Source organism: Muscardinus avellanarius (assembly GCF_963383645.1).
Source record: "Muscardinus avellanarius genome assembly, chromosome: 10".
Lineage (NCBI taxonomy): Eukaryota > Metazoa > Chordata > Mammalia > Rodentia > Gliridae > Muscardinus > Muscardinus avellanarius.
In genome coordinates, this window is record NC_137796.1 from 69,396,312 (window position 1) to 69,415,816 (window position 19,505).

Sequence of the window (19,505 nt, forward strand, 5' to 3'; positions counted from 1 at the left end):
CCCCGGCGGCGTGTGAATGGCGGCCTCGGCGGCTACGGCCTCGGCGGCGGCGGCGGCGGCGGCCTCGGCCGCTTCGGGTAGCCCCGGCCCGGGCGATGGCTCGGCTGGCGGCGAGAAGCGTGCCGCCGCCTCCTCTACTGCGGCCTCGGCCTCTGCGTCGTCGCCCGCGGCGGGCGGCGGCGAGGCTCTGGAGCTGCTGGAGCACTGTGGCGTGTGCCGGGAGCGCCTGCGGCCCGAGAGGGAGCCGCGGCTGCTGCCCTGCCTGCACTCGGCCTGCAGTGCCTGCCTCGGCCCCGCAACGCCTGCCGCTGCCAACAGCTCGGGGGATGGCGCGGCGGGCGACGGCGCCGGTGAGTATGGGGCGGCGGGGCGCCCCTCCCCCTCCCCGCAGCCTCTGCCACGGGCTCGGCGCGGAGACCCGGGGCTGCGCCTCTGCGGGTGTGGGGGGCCCGACTCGGTTCGGCCTGAGCGGGTTTGGGGCCCTGCGTGGAGACAGTGGGCCCCGAGATGGGGCATCTGGCTGAAGTTGGAGAAAATAAGGCATAGGGGTTGCATGATCTAGTTTTGCTGGAGGATGGGGGCACTGCCTGGGTCTAAGCGTGCAGTGCTCTCACATCCCTGTTTTTCACAGTAGTGGACTGTCCAGTGTGCAAGCAACAATGCTTCTCCAAAGACATCGTGGAGAATTATTTCATGCGCGATAGTGGCAGCAAGGCTGCCTCGGACGCCCAGGATGCAAACCAGGTGCGTCCTCGCTCAACAACCCGAAGATAATTGGCCATGGGGAGGGGATCATCTGTCTGCCCTGGAGGGGCCTACCTAGCACTAGTTCCAGTATTAATTTCTACAGTCTTCCCAGCTCTGGGTGGGTTGCTTAGCTTGGGTCAGAGACCCGCCTTAATTTAAGTGTGTGTCTTGGGAGATATGAGTGGATTTGTTAGGTTGCCTTAGCTTCTTTGATTTTTTTTTCATGACAGTGCTGCACTAGCTGCGAGGATAATGCTCCAGCTACCAGCTATTGTGTGGAATGCTCGGAACCACTCTGTGAGACATGCGTGGAGGCTCACCAGCGGGTGAAGTACACCAAGGACCACACTGTGCGCTCCACTGGTAGGTGATGGTGGCCGCGTCTGGAGCTGCTTTACCATGTGTTCCCTCATCTACTTATAATGCTTGTTTGTATCTGGTGGGTGGGTTCTAGGGTGGTTGTAGGGGGTACTTCCTGAAAGGCCTGAGGACAGAATTAAAAAAAAAAACCTGTATGCTTAGACTGTTGTGCAGTATCTTGGAGGCCTAGGTGGGAGGGGAAAGGGCATGGGCTAGGGTGGGTGAGAGGTGGAGCACAGATTCTTAGCGTGCTAGGAGGGTTCCCGAGAGTTAAAGAAGGTTCTTGGTAGAAGGGCCTATGGAGAGAAGAGAGTGCTAGATCAGCCTGTGCAGCAAAAGCAGGATGTGATGGGATTACTGGATTTGGGGTTCCCCAGCATGTGTCTTTAGGCTACAGTGGTACCAGGCTCCTTGATGAGCCTTTTTAGGGTCCTTGTCCATTGGTGATGGTAAGCTCTGGACAGTTTTTCTTTACTTTTTTGGTGATACTGGGGATTAAGCACAGGGACAATTTGTGTGTGTGCACGTTTGTATGTGCTGGGATTGAACACAGGGGCTTCAGTTTCTGAGCTACATTCTCAGCTCTATTTTATTTATATTTTGAGACATAGTCTCATTAGGCTGGTGAAAGCCTTGCTATTTGCTGAAGCTGGCCTGGAACTTGTGATTCTCCTGCCTCAGCCTTCCACTTACTGGGATTAGGAGCCCCCTCAACTAGCCTAGGGGCATTCTACTGCTTAGCCACACCCCTAACTGTATTTTATTTTTACTTTGAAGTGGCCTTGTGTTGATCAATCTCACTACTTGCTGAGGTTGTCTTTGAACCACGATTCTCCTGTCTCAGCCTCCTAAGATTTTATTTTTTGCAGTACTAGGGATGGAACCCAGGGGCATTCTACCTCTGAGTGACACCCCCAGCCCTATTTTTTAATTTATTTTAAAACAGGGTCTTACTGAGTTGCAAAGGGCCTAAGTAGCTGAGGGTGGCTTCAAACCTATGCAATCCTCCTGTCTGAGCCTCCTAATTGCTGGGATTACAAGCGTGTGCGGCCACGTCCAGCTTTAAGATTTTATTTTGAAATAGGGTCTCACTAAGCTGCAGAGGGTTTTTTGCTATGTTGCTGAGACATGAAATCCTTCTATGCCTCCCAAGTACTGAGATTTCGGTTGTACCAGTGTGCCTGACCCAGTAGCAGCAGTTTTTTTTTTTTTTAGTGCTGGGGGTGGAGCCCAGGGGCTTTCTACCTCCGGGCTACACCCTATCTTTGTTTTATATTTATTTGGAAGCCGAGTCTCACTAATTTGCTGAGGGCCTCACTAAGTAGCTGAGGCTGGCTTCAAACCTGTGTGATCTTCCTGTCTCAGCCTCCTAAGCACTGGGATTAAGCTTGTGCCACCACACCCCCCATGAGCAGCTTTTTATGCCATACTGCAGTTTCTTCCAGTCCAGAGATTGTCCCTTGTGGGACGATTATAGTGGAGAGTGGTAGCTTTGGTGTTGAATGAGCTAGGAAGGTAGGGGTCTGTCTGCAAGGGATCTTAGATGAAACTAGGTTCCAGGCCAAGGTTAGGGGTGCAGAAGTGGGCAACAGAAGAAATCAAAGCTAGCTGGGCGTAGTGGCGCATGCTTGTAATCTCAGCATTTGGGAAGCTGAGAGAGGAGGATCTGGGTTCACAGGCTGCCTCAGCTACTATTTAGTGAGGCCCTTTGCAATTCAGTAGTGAAACCCTGTTTCAAAATTAAAAAATAGGGCTGGGAATGTAACTTGGTAGAATGCTTCTGGGTTCCATCACCAGTACCACAAAAAAAAAAGAAATCAAGGCTTAGCTGATGGTATGCTACGTAATTTTTATGCATGTATTGGAGTTTGCGCCCAGGGACTTTTATTTTTTGCAGTACTGGGAATGGAACCCATGGGGCATTCTACCTCTGAGCTACACCCCTAGCGCCCCCCCCCTTTGCAGTACTGGGGATGTAACCCAGGGACATTCTGTCTTCGCATTGCCTATTTTTTATTTTGAATCAGGGTCTCAGTGAGGTGCAAAGGGCCTCACTAAGTAGGTGAGGTTGGCTGCGAACCTGCAATCCTTCTGTCTCAGTCTCCCAAGTACTGGGATCACAAGCTAGTGCCATCATGCCTGGCATGAGCCCAGGTACATTCTTTGAGCTACACCTTAGCCCTTTTATTTTTTGTTTTAAAACAGTGTTTCTAGGTTGCAGAGCCACAGCAACTTAGTAAGATGTTGTTACAAAATAAAAGCTGGGTGTGGTGGCACATGCTTGTAATCCCAGCATTTGGGAGACCTAGACAGTTGGATTGTGGTTCAAGGATAGCCTCAGCTACTTAGGCCCTTTGCAACTCAGTGAGAATAAAATAAAGAATAAAAAATAGGGCTGGGGGTATAGCTCGGAGGTCGAATGCCCCTGGGTTCCAACCCCAGACCCATGGAAAAAAATAAGGGCTGTGGATGTAGATTAGAGGTAAAATCTTGTGGGTTTAGGTGCTTTTTGTGTGTGTGTGTGTGTGTGTGTGTGTGTGTGTGTGTGTGTGTTTGTATGTGTGTGTGTGTGTGGTACTGGGGGATGGAACCCAGAGGCTTTCTACCTCCAGGCTATACTCCCAGACCTTTTTTATATTTTATTTGGAAACGGTCTCACTAAGTTGCTGAGAGCCTCACTAAGTAGCTGAGGCTGGCTTTGAACCTATGCGATCCTCCTGTCTCAGCCTCCCAAGGGCGGGGATTACAAGTGTGTGCCACCACGCCCAGCTAATCTTGTGGGTTTAATCCTGAGAACCACCAAACCAGGGTGGGGAGAGGGTGGAGACCTGATTTGTCTGTGTGTTACTGGGGTAGAACCCAGGGGCTTTCTACCTCTGTGGGCTATATTCTCAGACCTATTTTTTATTTTATTTGGAAACAAGGTCTCACTAAGTTGCTGAGAGCCTCACTAAGTAGCTAAGGCTGTCTTCAAACCTGTGATCCTACTGTCTCAGCCTCCCAAGCGGTGGTATTACAGGCATGCATCACCATGCCTGGCTTCCAGGACCTGCGTTTCTATGTAGATGGTTTATAAGAAATGGTGTCTTCTGGGCATGGTGAGTCTCCAAGTTGCTGAGGCTAGTCTTTTTTTTTTGGTGGTACTGGGGTTCCTGGAAGCCCTTCTACCTCCGGGCTATACTCCCAGACCTATTTTTACATTTTTATTTGGAAATGGGGTCTCCTAAGCCAGCGCGCGGCTGGCTTCAAACCTGTGCGATCCTCCTGTCTCTGCCTCCCAAGTGCGGGGATTACAAGCGTGCGCCACCACGCCCGGCATGAGGCTAGTCTTAAACCTGTGATACTCCTGTCTCAGCCTCCCAAGTGTTCCAGTTACAGGTGTGCACCATCATGCTCAGTATTGCAATATTAGGCTTGATTAGTACTGCCTGCTCAGTTTTTTTGGGGGTGGGGTGGTACTGGGGGTGGAACCCAGAGGCTTTCTACCTCCGGGCTATACTCCCAGACCTATTTTATATTTTATTTGGAAACAGGGTTTCACTAAGTTGCTGAGAGCCTCACTAAGTAGCTGAGGCTGGCTTTGGTCCTCCTGTCTCAGCCTCCCAAGCGCAGGGATTACAAGCGTACGCCACTACGCCCGGCGTCTGCCTGCTCAGTTTGAGAAGGCTCTGTGGGGTGTCCTGTGGGTCCTTGGATTAGAAGAGACCCTAGAATTTTCTTGCTAGGGAAGGGGGGATAATCATGAAAGGAAGAGAAAGAAACCTGTTGGAGAATGGTTTGTAGTCAGACAGAACTCTGAACATTTCCACCTGGACAAACTATTACAGGAAACTGCAAGAAGGCATTCTGTAGCTGGCCATGGTGGCACACGCTTGTAATCTCAGTACTTGGGAGGTTGAGACAGGATCTAGGTTCTAGGTTTGTGGCCAGCCTCGGCTACTTAGTAAAGCTCCCCAAAACTTACTAAGACCTTGTTTTCTTGTTTTTGGTGGAAATGGGGGTGAAACCCAGAGGCTTTCTACCTCCCGGCTATACCCTAGACCTATTTTTTATATTTTATCTGGAAATAGGGTCTTGCGAACTTACTGAGAGCCTCACTAAATAGCTGAGGCTGGCTTCGAACCTGTGCAATCCCCGTTTCAGCTTCAGAAGCGGGGGATTGATTATAAGCTGTGTGCTACCATGCCCAGCTATTAAGATCCTGTGGTTTTTTTTTTTTTTTTTTTTTGGTGGTGCTGGGGTTCCTGGAAAAACCGTTCTACCTCCCAGCTACACTGCCAGACCCATTTTATGTTTTTTTGTTTGGAAACAGGGTCTCTTAAGCCAGCTAGGCTGGCTTCAAACCAACGCGATCCTCCTGTCTCCCCCTCCCAAGCAGGGATTACAAGCCTGTGCCACCACACCAGGCTTAAGACCCTGGTGGTGGGTGTGGTGGCTCAGGCTTGTAATTCCATCATTGGGGAGGCTGAGACCGGAGGTAGGATCGTGGTTCATGGACAGCCTTGGCTACTTAGGCCCTCTGCAACTTAGTGAAATCCTGTTTCAAAAATAAAGAATAAAAAATAAGGCTGGGGTTGTAGCTCGGAGGTAGAATGCCCCTGGCTTCAATCCCCAGTACCGCAAAAAAAAAAAAAAAATCATTCTGGGGGTATGGCTCAGTGGTAGAATGCCCCTGGGTTCAATCTCAGCACCATCAAAAAGGCATTCTCGTGGCAAAAGCCATCTATCCTTAACCTTTGTCACTCAGAAGCTGGAGTTTTTTTTCTCTTGGCTAGGCTGGGGAGATAGTTCTGGGTTCGAGGACCCATCACTGCTGTGGGCCTCAAGGTCTTCCCAGTTAATGGTACAGGCAAGAAATGAGGCTCCAGACTGTTTAGAACTGGCTAAGGGTGAGCCGGGTGTGGTGGTAATTACAAGTACTTGTAATCCCAGTACTTAGGAGGCTGAGACAGGAGGATCACAGGTTTATGGCCAGCCTCAGCAACATGAGCCCCTCTGCAACTTAGATCTTTGTTTGAAAATAAAAAGTAGGACTAGTTGTGTAGTTCAATGGTAGAAATCATTGGGTTTGATCCCAAGTACCACAAAGGAAAAAGTGGCTCAGGGCAATATTTCAGCTTCATGGTTCCTATTCTCTAGGGCCAGCCAAGTCTCGGGATGGTGAACGCACTGTCTATTGCAATGTGCACAAGCATGAACCACTTGTGCTATTCTGTGAGAGCTGTGACACCCTCACCTGCAGAGACTGCCAACTCAATGCCCACAAGGACCACCAGTGAGTCTCAAGGCACAGTGATGATTGGTTGGGTGGGTGCTGCCTATTCCTGGACCTCAGCATGCAGGCCCACCTACCTTTGTTCTCAGGTACCAGTTTCTAGAGGATGCAGTGAGGAATCAGCGAAAACTCTTGGCCTCGTTGGTTAAGCGCCTTGGGGACAAACATGCCACTCTGCAGAAGAACACCAAGGAGGTTCGAAGCTCGTAAGTATGGGTGACAGGGATGTGGGGAGCACTAGGCAAGATATTTTCTGGCTTGACCTGCCTTGTACCCTAGGATCCGCCAGGTATCTGATGTGCAGAAGCGTGTGCAGGTAGATGTCAAGATGGCCATTCTGCAGATAATGAAGGAGCTAAACAAACGGGGCCGTGTGCTGGTCAATGATGCACAGGTAAGCCTTAGCCTTGTGCAGGTGGAAGAGTCCCTGGGCCTTGTTCCTTTCTTGGTGATACTGTTTTCTTCAATTTGCAGAAAGTAACTGAGGGGCAGCAGGAGCGCCTGGAGCGGCAGCACTGGACCATGACCAAGATCCAGAAGCATCAGGAGCACATCCTGCGCTTTGCCTCTTGGGCTCTGGAGAGTGACAACAACACAGCCCTGTTGCTTTCTAAGAAGCTGGTATGTGGTGGTGGGCTCTAGGCAGGCCCTCTCTCCCTGTATAGTGAATTCCTATATATACATTGTCCAATGTGTTCATGCCTCCTTTTCTTGCCCTACCAGATCTATTTCCAGCTACACCGAGCACTCAAAATGATTGTGGATCCTGTGGAGCCACACGGTGAGATGAAGTTTCAGTGGGACCTCAATGCCTGGACCAAGAGTGCCGAGGCCTTCGGTGAGTACCAGGTTTTACCCTCCCCCGATATTACCTTGTTACCACCTCCAGATGCTGCAGCTGCTTAGGCTTATCTTTTTTCAGGCAAGATTGTGGCTGAGCGTCCTGGTACCAACTCTACTGGCCCTGCACCCATGGCCCCTCCAAGAGCCCCAGGGCCCCTGAGTAAGCAAGGCTCTGGCAGTAGCCAGGTAAGCCGGGGAGAGAAACAAAGGAAGGGGCATGGTACATAGGGTCCCATGGAGTCCTTGTTTTACTGAGGTCCACCTACTGTGTTCTCTTTGCAGCCCATGGAGGTACAGGAAGGTTATGGCTTTGGGTCAGGTGAGTAGGTCTGTCTGGGGTTGAAAGGCTCCATTGAGTGCCCTTGTGTCTACCTTAACCTGATGCTACTCCCTTTTTTTCTGTCTTCTGTGCAGATGATCCTTATTCATGTGCAGAACCACACGTGTCTGGCATGAAGAGGTGAGTGTAGCAGTGCTCTGGGGTGGCAGGTGGGTGAGGAAAGAATGAGAGGTTTGCTTACTCCAGGGTGTACTTAATAGGTCCCGCTCAGGTGAGGGCGAAGTAAGCGGCCTCATGCGTAAGGTGCCACGGGTCAGCCTCGAACGTCTAGACCTGGACCTGACAGCTGATAGCCAGCCACCCGTCTTCAAGGTCTTTCCTGGCAGCACTACTGAGGATTATAACCTCATCGTTATTGAGCGTGGTGCTGCGGCTGCAGCTGCCGGTCAGCCTGGAACTGTGCCCCCAGGGGCCCCTGGTGCCCCACCTCTGCCTGGCATGGCCATTGTCAAGGTGAGCTTGTCTCAAGGGGCCATGATTGGAAGGTAGTGCCTGTTACCTAGGTCTGGGCCTCTCTTTTTTAATACCTTTTGTGGCTAGACATGGTGGTATAGGCCTGTAATCCCAGTATTTGTTAGGCTGAGACAGGATCATAGGTTCAAGGCCAGCCTCAGCAATTTAGCAAGACATTTTAACAATAAGTGCTAGCCATGTGTGGTGCTGCGTGCTTGTAATTCCAGCACTTGGTAGGCTGAGGATCACAGGTTTGTGGCCAGCCTCAGCTACTTATGCCCTTTGCAATTTAGTAAGACCCTAAAAATAAAAAATAAGCTGGGTGTGGTGGCGCCTGCTTTTGTAATCCCAGCATTCAGGAGGCTGAACTAGAGGATCACAGTTCCTGGATAGCCTTAGCTACTTAGTGAGACACTGTTTCAAAAATAAAAAATAGGGCTGGGTATGTAGCTTAGAGGTAGATGCCCCTTGGTTCCATCCCCAGTACTGCCAAAAAAAAAAAAAAAAAGCTAGGGGTATAGCTCAGGTAGAATGCCCCAGTACTGCGAAAATAAAAAGGAAGTGCTAAACATGGGACAAACCTGTAATCCTGATAGCTAGGAGGCTGATGGGAGAATTGCAGGTTCATCAGCAAGTAGTGGATGCTGTTTTTTTTTTTTTTTTTTTTGTGGCACTGGGGATTGAACCCAGGGGCTATACCGCCAGCCTAACTTTATTTGGAAACTGGGTCTCACTGAGTCTTTTTTTTTTTTAAGGTACCTGGGAGCTTTCTACTCTAAGCTATACCCCCAGACCTATTTTTTTTTACTCTTTTTTGAAACAGTCTCACTGAGTTACAAAGGGCTAAACTAAGTAGTAACTGAGGTTGGGTTCAAACCATGATCCTCCTGTCTTAGCCTCCCAAGTGCTGCTATTACAAACATGCGCCAACATGCTTGGCTAGAGTCTCACTTCTTGCTGAGGCTGTCCTTGAACAACATCCTGTCTCAGCCTCCCAAGTACAGGGATTACAGATGTGCCATCACACCTGGCCTAGATCTTGTTTCAAAATAAAGAATAGAAACGACAGTACTGGGGGTATAGCTTGTAGGTAGAATGTCCCTGGGTTCAATCCCCAGTTCAAATAAATTGGGCTGGAGGAGTGTAGCTCAGAGTCCCCCTGAGTTGTATCCTATGATGTCTTGCAGGAGGAGGAGACAGAGGCTGCCATCGGAGCCCCTCCTGCCACCACTGAGGGCCCTGAGACCAAGCCTGTGCTAATGGCTCTAGCTGAGGGCCCTGGTGCTGAGGGGCCCCGCCTGGCCTCACCTAGTGGCAGCACCAGCTCTGGCCTGGAGGTAGTAGCTCCTGAGGCCACTTCAGCCCCACCTGGTGGTCCAGGCACCCTGGATGACAGTGCCACCATCTGCCGTGTATGCCAGAAGCCAGGTGACCTCGTCATGTGCAACCAGTGTGAATTTTGCTTCCACCTGGACTGCCACCTGCCTGCTCTGCAGGATGTACCAGGGTAGGTATGAGGCTGGGTAGGATCTGGGCAGAGAAGGTATCGAAGGCTGGGCGGGGACCTGTGCATTCTCTCTTCACCCCTAGGGAGGAATGGAGCTGCTCACTTTGCCATGTACTGCCTGACCTGAAGGAAGAGGATGGGAGCCTTAGCCTGGATGGTGCTGACAGTACTGGTGTGGTAGCCAAGCTCTCACCAGCCAACCAGCGGGTAAGTGCTGAACTGCATAGATGTGGGTGGTCCAGTGGCTTTAAACTCTAGGTTCTATAGTTGTCTTGTTTGGTTGTAGAAATGTGAGCGGGTCCTGCTGGCCCTCTTCTGTCATGAGCCTTGTCGCCCCCTGCACCAGTTGGCTACCGACTCTACCTTCTCCTTGGTGAGTGAACCCTAGATCAGGAGAGGGGGGGGAGAGAAGGGGTTCTGGGCCCCACACTTTTAAGTGTAAGCCGGGCATGTTGGCGCATGCTTGCATTCCCAGTATTCGGGAGGCTGAGACTGGAGGGTTGCAGTTCACAGACAGCCTCAGCTACTTAGTGAAGCCCTCTGCAACTTAGTGAGACCGTTTCAAAAAAAGAATAAAATATAGGGCAGGGAGTATAGCTCGGTCCAATGCCCTAGGGTTCCATCCCCAGACCCCCACACACAAAAATAAAGTATGTTGTCTCTACTTGCAGGAGCAGCCAGGGGGCACTCTGGACCTGACCTTGATTCGTGCCCGCCTCCAGGAGAAGCTGTCACCCCCTTACAGCTCCCCCCAAGAGTTTGCCCAGGATGTGGGCCGCATGTTCAAGCAGTTCAACAAGTTGACTGAGGTAAGCCCATGGAATGAGGATGTGGGGGACATGGGAAGGAGGGAGGAGAAAGCCAAGACCACCCACCTACTGCATCCTTGATTGGCCCAGGACAAGGCGGATGTGCAGTCCATCATCGGCCTGCAGCGCTTCTTCGAGACGCGCATGAACGAGGCCTTCGGGGACACCAAGTTCTCTTCTGTGCTGGTGGAGCCCCCGCCACTGAGCCTGCCCAGTGCTGGCTTAAGTACCCAGGAGCTGTCTGGTGGTCCTGGTGATGGACCCTGAAGCTGGGGGACTTCTGCCCATCCCAGCTCAGCTGTGATTTCTCCTGTTACCCCATCCCCACTTTGCCCCCTGGTGGCCTGACTCCTACTCCCTGGTGGCCCATCCCCCAGTTCCTCACAAAATGGTTTTTACTTCTGTGGATTTAATAAAAATTTCACCAGTTCCTCAGGCTTGGGCTGGTTTGGGGTTGTAGCCTTGGCCTGGTGTCTACCTGTTATCTATCTACCTACCCTTATCAAGTACTGGTAGCCCCTGGGGACCTTTTTCTAAGTCAACCTAAATCCGTCTGGTGCCAAGGGAATGTCAGCATCTCTGGGGCCATTTCTGGTGTTTATGTGGAGGGAGTTTGCAAGATAAAGGATATACACATTAGATACTACCAGGGGCCCTGTGGATGGCTGACCAGTAGTCCTGGGAATTTAGGTTGAAACCTCGGATGTACTAAATCCCTCCTGGCAGCCAAACATCTGTTTTCCTGAGATTTGTACTTGAGATGCCATAACACATAGCTATACCATTAAGACTTCTCAAATTTTGTTAATGGGGTTGAACTCAAATGGATTCTACCTCTGATATACTATTTTGAGATGATGTCCCTAAATCTCCAATATAGCCTCAGACCTGTGATCTTCCCAGCTGTTCGGACTGTAGACTTGTGTCACCAAGCTTGTCCTGAAATTCTTAAGCAACCTCTAGGTCAAATGTGCCACTGTTAAAGCCAGAGTAGAGGGAGGCCTGGATTCCAAGGATGCCTACCAGTTGCTTTGGGAGTCTATACCATCTTGGGGATGGGAGATGGGGGTTATTGTGTGGGGGTTCACAGCTGATGGCCCTAAAAAGCCCTGAGTGTACCCAGGTGACTTGTCTATTCTTGTCCCAAACCTCAATCTGGCTAGTCACACAGGCATGGGAAGTAGTGTTCAATCAGTTTTATTGTGGGGTGGGGTATGGTGAAGACCCTGGGATTCTATTCCCCATTGCTGGGAGGTGGGCTGATCAGTCTCTCCGCAGGTTCTTGAGCCGCTCTTCCAGGTCTGCGTCAGCATCAGCCAGGGCTGAGGCTGCGGCCTCTGCTTTCTTCCCACCAGCAGCCACACTAAGTGAGCCTCCAGTGGAGGGGAGGTCTGAAGGGAGAGTTGGATTAAGAACAGGGAAGTAATGGAGAGGTCAAGGGCTGTAGCTGGGCCTTGGGAAGAAAAAGAAAGGGAGTTGGAGCACTCACTTGAAAGCTCATCTGTTAGGCTCAGTCCCAGCTCATCCAGTACTTGGGACACAACAGCATCACTGGGGAAGAGGAGGAACTTGGTGAGACCTATGCTTGGGTGATGACCAGGAAAACATCCCCACCTTCCCACCTAGCTTCCTCGCACCTCTCCTCTTCATCATCTTCATCACCCATGGCATCATCAATGGCATCATTCATCATCTCTTCCTTCATGTCCATGATCTCTGCTTGCCGCTCAAACTCCATCATGATCTTCTGGATCTGGGGCAATTTCAACTGGAAGTAGGGGGAAAGTGAGATTGGTCCCTGAAAGTCAATGGGGATGGAGAGGGGGATTGGGAGAGTCGCACCTGTCTGTTCATGGTGCCCATGGCCTTGGTAACACCCTTCATTGCTTGTGCCATTGAGTTGTTGGACTTCAATGTCTGTATCTTGAGGGACACAGCCTGGATGTTGGCCCGCATCAGCACAAATTTGCGCACATAGCGTCGGGTTCGCACTAGGTCTTTTGCCATGATGCGCACTGCATCCTGTTGAGTGTAAGACAGTATTAAAGATCAGGATGTGAGATTAAAATTCCATTCCTTTTGAGGTATACAAAGACCTCTGTGTGGTTAATTTCATTAGTTACTATTCCTTCTCAATTGCCCACCAATCCACCTCCCTGGTCCCTAAATGTTGGAAGGCAGGTTCAGGCTCGCTCTGTGTCTAAAGTCATCCCCAAGACAAGACAGGCATGGTAGTGAAGACAGGAAAATTGCAGGTTTGTTTTTCCTTTGTGGTACTGAGGATAGAACCTAGGGGCATTCCACCTCCAAGCTATATTCCCCAGCCCTATTTTTATTTTATTTTTTATTTTTTGGTGGTACTGGGAGTGGAACCCAGAGGCTTTCTACCTCTGGGCTATACTCCCAGACCTTTTTTATATTTTATTTGGAAAGGGTCTAAGTTGCTTGAAAGCCTCTCTAAGTAGCTGAGGCTGGCTTCGAACTTGTGCGATCCTCCTGTCTCAGCCTCCCAAGCACAGGGATTACAAGCGTGCGCCACCACGCCCGGTGTTCGGCAGTCTTAAGTTGCAGAGGGCGTAAGTAGCTGAGGCTGGCTGTGAGCCTCTAATCCTCCTGTCTCAGCCTCCCAAGTACTGGAATTATAATCAAGTACCACCATATTCGGTTTAGGATTGCAGGTTTGAAGCCAGCCTTAGTGACTCAGGCGCTCAGCAATTTGTTTTATTTGTTTCCAAATAAAACAGGTCTGGGGTATATATCCTGGAGGTAGAAGGCCCCTGGGTTCTATCCCCAGTACTACCAAAAAGAAAAAAGTCACTCCCTGAGCTAGTACTTGGGAGGCTGACACAGGAGTCTCGGGTTTTCTGTCAGCCTCAGAAACAGATCATGTTTCAAAATAAGACAGGGCTGAGAGTGCAGCTAGGAGGTAGAACACCCCTGAGTTTGATCCCTATTACCACCAAAAGAAAGCCAAGTGTGGTGGTAAGCCTGTAATCTCAAGACTTGGAGAGGCTGATATGGGAACATTGGTTCAAGGCTGGCCTCAGCAACCTGGTGAGATCCTGTTTCAGAACAACAGGGTTGGGTGTATAACTTGAGTATTAGTTAATCCTCTACAAAACACACACACACTCCCTGGACTTAGAATATCCTTGTCTGGTGTTTCTCTCCCCAGTAGAACTGCGTACTTGCCTACTAGTGTGCACAAGACCCTGGGGTTGGTCTCCACACAACAGAACAACACAACAGAACAAAACAAAAGCCCACCTCTTCCACTTGACACAAGCTACATACCCCAGCCTGTATTTTACAAACAAGCCTATACAACAACCAGCATTTACTTCCCTAAACATGTTTCTTCTGTATCTCAGGAAATGGTACTGCCCAGCTGCTCAGGCTCAAACCTTTTCCCCCTCAAAGCCTCTGCTGCTTAATGCTCATCCTACTGGTTTGGCTGTTTTCCCCTCCTCACTGGCCTTTTTGCCAAAGCTTAATCTTGTAGTCTCAACAAGTATCTCAGCTCCCACTGTGGCCCACTGTTCTGAGCAGTCTGGCCAATATCCACCTCTTAGCTCACTTGACTGGTCTCCCAGTCCTCTACACTTGCTGGCCATATTTTCTAAGGGCTTGTTCCTTTGTCATTCAAGTCGGCTCTGATAGCATTTCTACAGAGGGGACTTTTCCAAACCATCAAACTAGGTGGGGAGTATTACTGGTCTTTTCACTCTACATATTGGTGCCTGGCTCAGCATTCCTCAAAGGACTTGACTTTTGGGTCCTGTCTCCACAACAGTCTGGCTAAGAGATGACACTTGGCATTGTGTCCCCGTCCCTAACCACTGGCACTTACCATCTGGCCCTGCTTGGCCATCTTTTTGATGTCTGCAATGATTTTCTTCTCCTGGGTTTCCAATTTCTGCCGCTCCCGGTCCAGCTCCCGCATGGCGCGGTTCAGGGCCCGCTGGTTCTGCCTCAGCAGCTCCTCTGGTGTCTTCCGGCGCCCAAACAACAGGTCCATGGTGGTAAAAGTCTGTTGGCAGGCCTCGGACCAATATAAGGCCTAGCTGTAGGATGTGGGGCCCAGCAGGAAGGCAAGAGGCAGACTGGTCAGAGGGGCAAAGGGGTGGGTACAAGAGAGATAAATGAGGACCAAAAGGGGAGTAGGTAGGGATATGTGAACAGCCCCTGGGGGCAAAGTGAGGCCAACCAGGCAGGAAAGTTATCCACTATGCTGGGGCAAGCCTTTCCAACATCCTGTCCTGAGATGCTGGGGCAAATTCAACCTTCTTTTCTAGATGCAGGCAGGTGTGTAGTCCTATACTCTTGGACTGAGCCTGGAAATTGATACGAGTAGGTGTTACTGCTGGGGAGTTTGGGATCCTGAGCACCACGGAGGGGCCAGGGTGGGCGGAGGTCCTGAATACCAAGAACAGGGTGGATGTGAGGGCTCTGAGACTGGGAAAATGGCATCAGAATTGGGACCACTTCATGCTGAGGAAACCTGGCTTCGGAGGACACACCTAGGGGGACATGCACCCTGTACACCGAGGGCAAGGCGGTGCGGGGAAACCCGACGAAGCGGACAGACCCAGGGAGGGGCGAGGCACTGGACTTCCCCCGCCAAGAGAAGCCCTCGCACGCCACCACCCGCCCGAAACCCGCGGCCCTGCTGGGGCCACTCACCGGAGCTGGGTCCGGGACTTACTTCCGCTTCCGGGTCGCTTCCCTTGCTCGGAAGCTTGGCGAACCCACCAAACGGCGGACCCTCGGTCCTGTCGCCGCCGTTTCCGGATCGAACGGCCTGACGTCACACGCCCCACCCATACTCGGAACACTGGGAAGTGGTAGGAGCGCGCGCACATGCGCAACGGCGAAGGGTTGGCCCGACGCGCATGCGCACTAGCTCCCGCTTCTCTGCGGAAGATCCGTAGGCGTGACCTGAACCTGAGTCCCGCCCCAGCAAGCCGAGCCCAGTACCGGGAAGCTCCCGCACAAGTCAGGGAAGTTTGGCGGCTCTGCATCCCACCCATTTTAGGACACGGTTCATCCGGGCAACCCTGACTTTTGCCTGCGGGTCTTGGGCACTAACAAGCAGAAGCCTCCCCTACAGGCACACACAGGGCAAAAAAGGATAAAGGTACAGATGACTTGTACTCTCTCCTATGATGGCCTGCTGGCCAAGAATTACTGAACTATGTTCTCCTCATCCTAGAGTGACCAGCATCCCACCCAACTCAAGGCACCCAACTCAGGCACGGGAGCCCGCTGAAGGGTGACCCAATGCCACTCGTGACCATAAACTAGGGGAACCGAATGCCACCTGTGACCGACCATAATACTTCCACCACCCTCACCCCTTTCAGATCCCTGGTGGACCTTATCTGTCCCTCCCATCCCATAAAAGGAAGAGGCAGAGACCATGCAGTAACATTCCCCTTTAATAGCCTGGTGGGACCTCCGGTGGTAGAAGGGTGGGTTGCCTGGATCCAGCAACCCAGGCTTCTTGCCCACCCACCCTCCGCCCAGAGTTGGGGGGCTGGACAGCACCCAGCGGGGGGGCTAGACAAGCCAATTCATTTCCCATCGCTGAGCAGGTGTGGGAGGGTAGAGGCATCGCTGACCATAATCATGAGGTGGTTAAAAAAAAAATAACTAGGGGAAGGTGGCAGGGAGGGGAGGCAAGACCAAGGCAGGGGATTCCCCCACCACCTGCTCCCCCAGACCCTCGCCCCTAGCCCCCAATAAATATTTGTAGGGGATGCCGGGGGTGGTGGCCCTGGCTGGGGGTGGGGTGGGGGGGCAAGTATGCGCCAACCCTATTTCAGGCAGCGCTCAAAGTAGGTGGAGCCGATGTAGCCACCTCGCATGGAGCGCTGCACGTTCTGCTCAAACAGCCTCCGGTTGTTCTGCAGGACCTCGGCGGCCTCCTTGTTCAATGGGTCCTCGGGGTTGGGCTCCTGTGTCCAGTACAATTGAGGGTCAACAGGCCAGAGAGGCAGAAGGCCTATCTCCCCCCCAGCCCCCATCTATCTGCCCAAGTCCTACTCACCAAAAAGAGATACTGCAGGCCATAAATTATGGAGTTTATCGTAAGGACCGGCTTCCAGTCCTCTCTGTGGGCAGAGAGTATCAGGGGCTGGTGAGTGGGAGGCTGTTATAGGCCCTGGCCATCCTGGACAGGTCATGCCCAGGGCACAAAAGAATGAGGATATGAAAAACCAAGGAAGGGTAGGGAGCAGGTCAGGCCATGGAGACAGTCAGGGTTAGACCATTAGGAAGATGACTCGGGGATGAAGGGACAAAGAGACACTGGCCACAGGGGGCAGGGAAGGGCCAAGACTCATGCAGCATCCAAAGGGCCATGAGGGAGCCTGGTGGTCAGGGCTGGGGTTGGGTGGGGAGGATCAGAGCCCTCACCTGAGGATGTTGAGGCAGACGTTGCCCTCGAGGTCAATGTTGGGGTGATAAACCATCGTCTCACACTTCACCTTGGGGGGATCATGAGGGTAACCCTGGCCCACCTGGCTCCAGGAAAAGAGAAGAGATGTGGGTAGGTACCTGGCAGGGCCTCAGCTGCTGCCTCCTCAGTCCGTGGAGCCACCTCTGCCCACTTGGGACTCACCTTAAAACTGAACACAAACTTTCCACTCTTGTAGAAGCCCTGGGGAAGGAAACAGCAGGGTGTTAGGGCTCCACCCTACAGAAGCCACTGAAGCCCTGGGGGTCTGGCTATGTGTGCTCTTACCTCATCAGGACAGATAACCAGCTTGAAGTTGAGGAGATCATCTGGGTCTGAGAAGCTGATGTCACAAGTCTTGGGCAGGTTCAGCTCGTTTATGTCTGGATTTGGGCAGCCGAGAAAGAGGGCACATAAAGGTAGGAGAGAGAGAGAAGTGAGTTCTAGACTGGTGTCGAAGAGCCCCACTGAGCCAGGTGTGGTGGTGTGCACCTGTAATCTCAGTACTTGGGAGGCGGAGACAGGAGGATCCAGTTCCAGGTCAGCCTCACTTAATGAGACCCTCAGCTACTTAGTGAGACCTTGTTTAAAAAAAAAAAAAACAACAACAACAACAAAAAAAAAAAAAACCCAAAAATGGTTGAGAGCAGAGCTTAGAGGTAAAATGCCATGGGGTTTGGTCAATACAAAAATAAGCAACTCCCCCAACTCCTCCTAGACCCCTGGGGCTCTGTCTTGGACATGTTTCACACCTCACCTCTAGCCCACTCACTACTCTTCCTGTTTCCCATTCTCTAGGTGGATTCTTCTGGATACACAGCTCACTCCAAACATTCATCTTCAATTGCAGCTGCGTGTACCATCTCCTGGGCCAGCATGGACTCTTATCTCTCCTAAATTCACAGCTCTTGGTGTTCCCAACTCAGCTCCCAAGTGACCCTACTCCCATGTGCCTCCACCTCCAAAATCCTGGCTTCCAACAGCCCAAGTATCCTAAATTCCAGGTTCCCCACCATGACCTCTACCTGAGTATTTACCTGTTCACCTAAACTCAAGGACTCTGCCCCCCCAAGTCCCTAAACATACCCTATTAGCATCAACCCCCTCCCCCAAGATCCCACCGTTTCTTCTCTGGGTGTCATTCCAAATCCCATCTGACCCCCACACTCTCAAGACCCTGGGCCCCCCACTCTACCCATTTCCCTCTGATTCTGAGATTCCCCATAAGATAGCTTAAATTCTATCTTCATTACTACCCCCCCTACTCCTCCCCTCTCCACTGGTTACTCCAAACCCCAAATTACTCTGACTCCCCAGACCCATGAATCTGGGCTCTTGTCTAATTCCCTGTGAACCCAGCATAATACATCAAGTCGTCTCCCACTCATATACCCAATCCCAGGCCCCCTCAACTCTCTCTCCTTATCCTGTTACCCCAAGCCCAAGTTCTCACCTGACCTCCAAGCTTTTGAGACCCCCCCCCAATACTTAAAATCCGGGTCTCCAATACCAGACGCAGGCCTTCAGAATATCCTGTAACTTTTCACACCCGGCCGTCCATCCCTGGCCCTCTCTACTGACCGCATTACCCCCAACAGCGCTTCCCGCATCGCAGCCCTGACCTCCGACACCCCCATCCGAGGCCCACCACCCCTGACCCTCGCCACCCACAGCTCCCGGTTCCCGACTCCCCCCTTACGCCACCCCAACCCCTGACCTCTGACCCCGGCCCCCAACCCCAACCCCGACCCCGACCCCCTACCCTTCTGGATCCGCAGCTGCGCCGCCGACGCCTTCTTGCTGCTGCCCTTGGTGCCGCCGGCCGACTCCTCCTCCTTCTTCTGCTGCTTCAGCGAGAACAGCTTGATCATCCTGCCGCCGCCGCCGCTGCCGCCTAGCCGCGGGGCCCGGGACCCCGGCCGCCCGGCCCCCCGCCGCCGCCGCCGCCCCTCCGACCCGCCGCCGCGGCCTCCTCTCGCTGCCGCCGCCCGCCGGCCTGCCGCGCCGCTCCGCGCCCACCGCGCGGCCCGCCTCGGCTCCCGTAGTCCGGCTCCGGCCTGGCCCGGCGCCTCGGCTCGCTCGGCGGCGCTCGGGCCGACTCGGGCGTCCTCGGCCCCGCCCGCCCGCCGCCCCTCTGCCCGCCCTCTCAGGCCCGCCGCGGCGTCCGGCCCGGCCCTCGGCCGCTCGCTCGTTCCCCGTGAGGGGCTGCGGCGCGGGCGGAAGGCGGCGGCCGGCGGCGGCGGCCGTGTGTGGAGGAGGCTCGGCTGCCGCGGCTCGGGCGCGGAGGTTGGCCACGGCCTCGAGGGCCCCGCCGCTTCGGATATTTCCGCCGCCGGCCGGGGGCGGGGGCGGCGCTCCGCGCTCGGCCGGCGCAGTGCGCATGCGCAGCCCCCCCCCCTGGCCCAGCGGTGGGCTGGGGTCGGAGTTCGGCTGGGCTCGGGTGTTTCCGTCCGCGGGCGGGGTGACGATTTGGCCGTCTAGTCACTTCCGGGGACCCTCGCCCGGCCGCGCGGGAAGCTTGCCACCATCTTTGAGAGGGGCACATGGCCGTTTAGCGCTCTTTCGGGCCCTCGAGCGTTGCGCGCGCCCCTGCCCCGAGGGGTCGTGGACAAAGGCAGGACCCCGGAGGCCAGTGGCGCTGCTACGGAAGGTGCCAGGGCGAGCGCGCTCACGGGCCTTTCGCAAACCTAGATTCTTCCTCTGAGGTTCCGACT

General features: G+C 53.0%; 3 protein-coding genes across 3 annotated transcripts; 1 reads left to right on the plus strand and 2 right to left on the minus strand.

Moving 5' to 3' along the window:
• Window positions 1-16: 16 nt before the first annotated feature.
• On the plus strand, window positions 17-10,601 carry TRIM28 (tripartite motif containing 28; the record flags this gene model as incomplete). Its single annotated transcript, XM_080704117.1, has 17 exons — window positions 17-350; window positions 632-744; window positions 978-1,110; window positions 6,247-6,382; window positions 6,472-6,588; window positions 6,662-6,776; window positions 6,857-7,003; window positions 7,106-7,220; window positions 7,305-7,411; window positions 7,508-7,544; window positions 7,640-7,685; window positions 7,766-8,018; window positions 9,206-9,525; window positions 9,609-9,732; window positions 9,812-9,898; window positions 10,197-10,334; window positions 10,425-10,601. 17 exons carry the CDS (start codon window positions 17-19, stop codon window positions 10,599-10,601), a joined length of 2,499 nt encoding a protein of 832 aa, XP_080560243.1.
• A 996-nt stretch (window positions 10,602-11,597) lies between these two features.
• Window positions 11,598-14,352, minus strand: CHMP2A (charged multivesicular body protein 2A; the record flags this gene model as incomplete). Its single annotated transcript, XM_080704125.1, has 5 exons — window positions 11,598-11,725; window positions 11,824-11,885; window positions 11,972-12,102; window positions 12,177-12,356; window positions 14,185-14,352. The coding sequence occupies 5 exons, from the start codon at window positions 14,350-14,352 to the stop codon at window positions 11,598-11,600; spliced, it is 669 nt and encodes a 222-aa protein (XP_080560251.1).
• A 1,751-nt stretch (window positions 14,353-16,103) lies between these two features.
• On the minus strand, window positions 16,104-18,662 carry UBE2M (ubiquitin conjugating enzyme E2 M; the record flags this gene model as incomplete). The annotated part of the gene is made up of 6 exons (XM_080704127.1): window positions 16,104-16,291; window positions 16,384-16,447; window positions 16,752-16,855; window positions 16,957-16,995; window positions 17,080-17,174; window positions 18,554-18,662. The coding sequence occupies 6 exons, from the start codon at window positions 18,660-18,662 to the stop codon at window positions 16,151-16,153; spliced, it is 552 nt and encodes a 183-aa protein (XP_080560253.1). The 3' UTR covers window positions 16,104-16,150.
• Window positions 18,663-19,505: the final 843 nt, after the last annotated feature.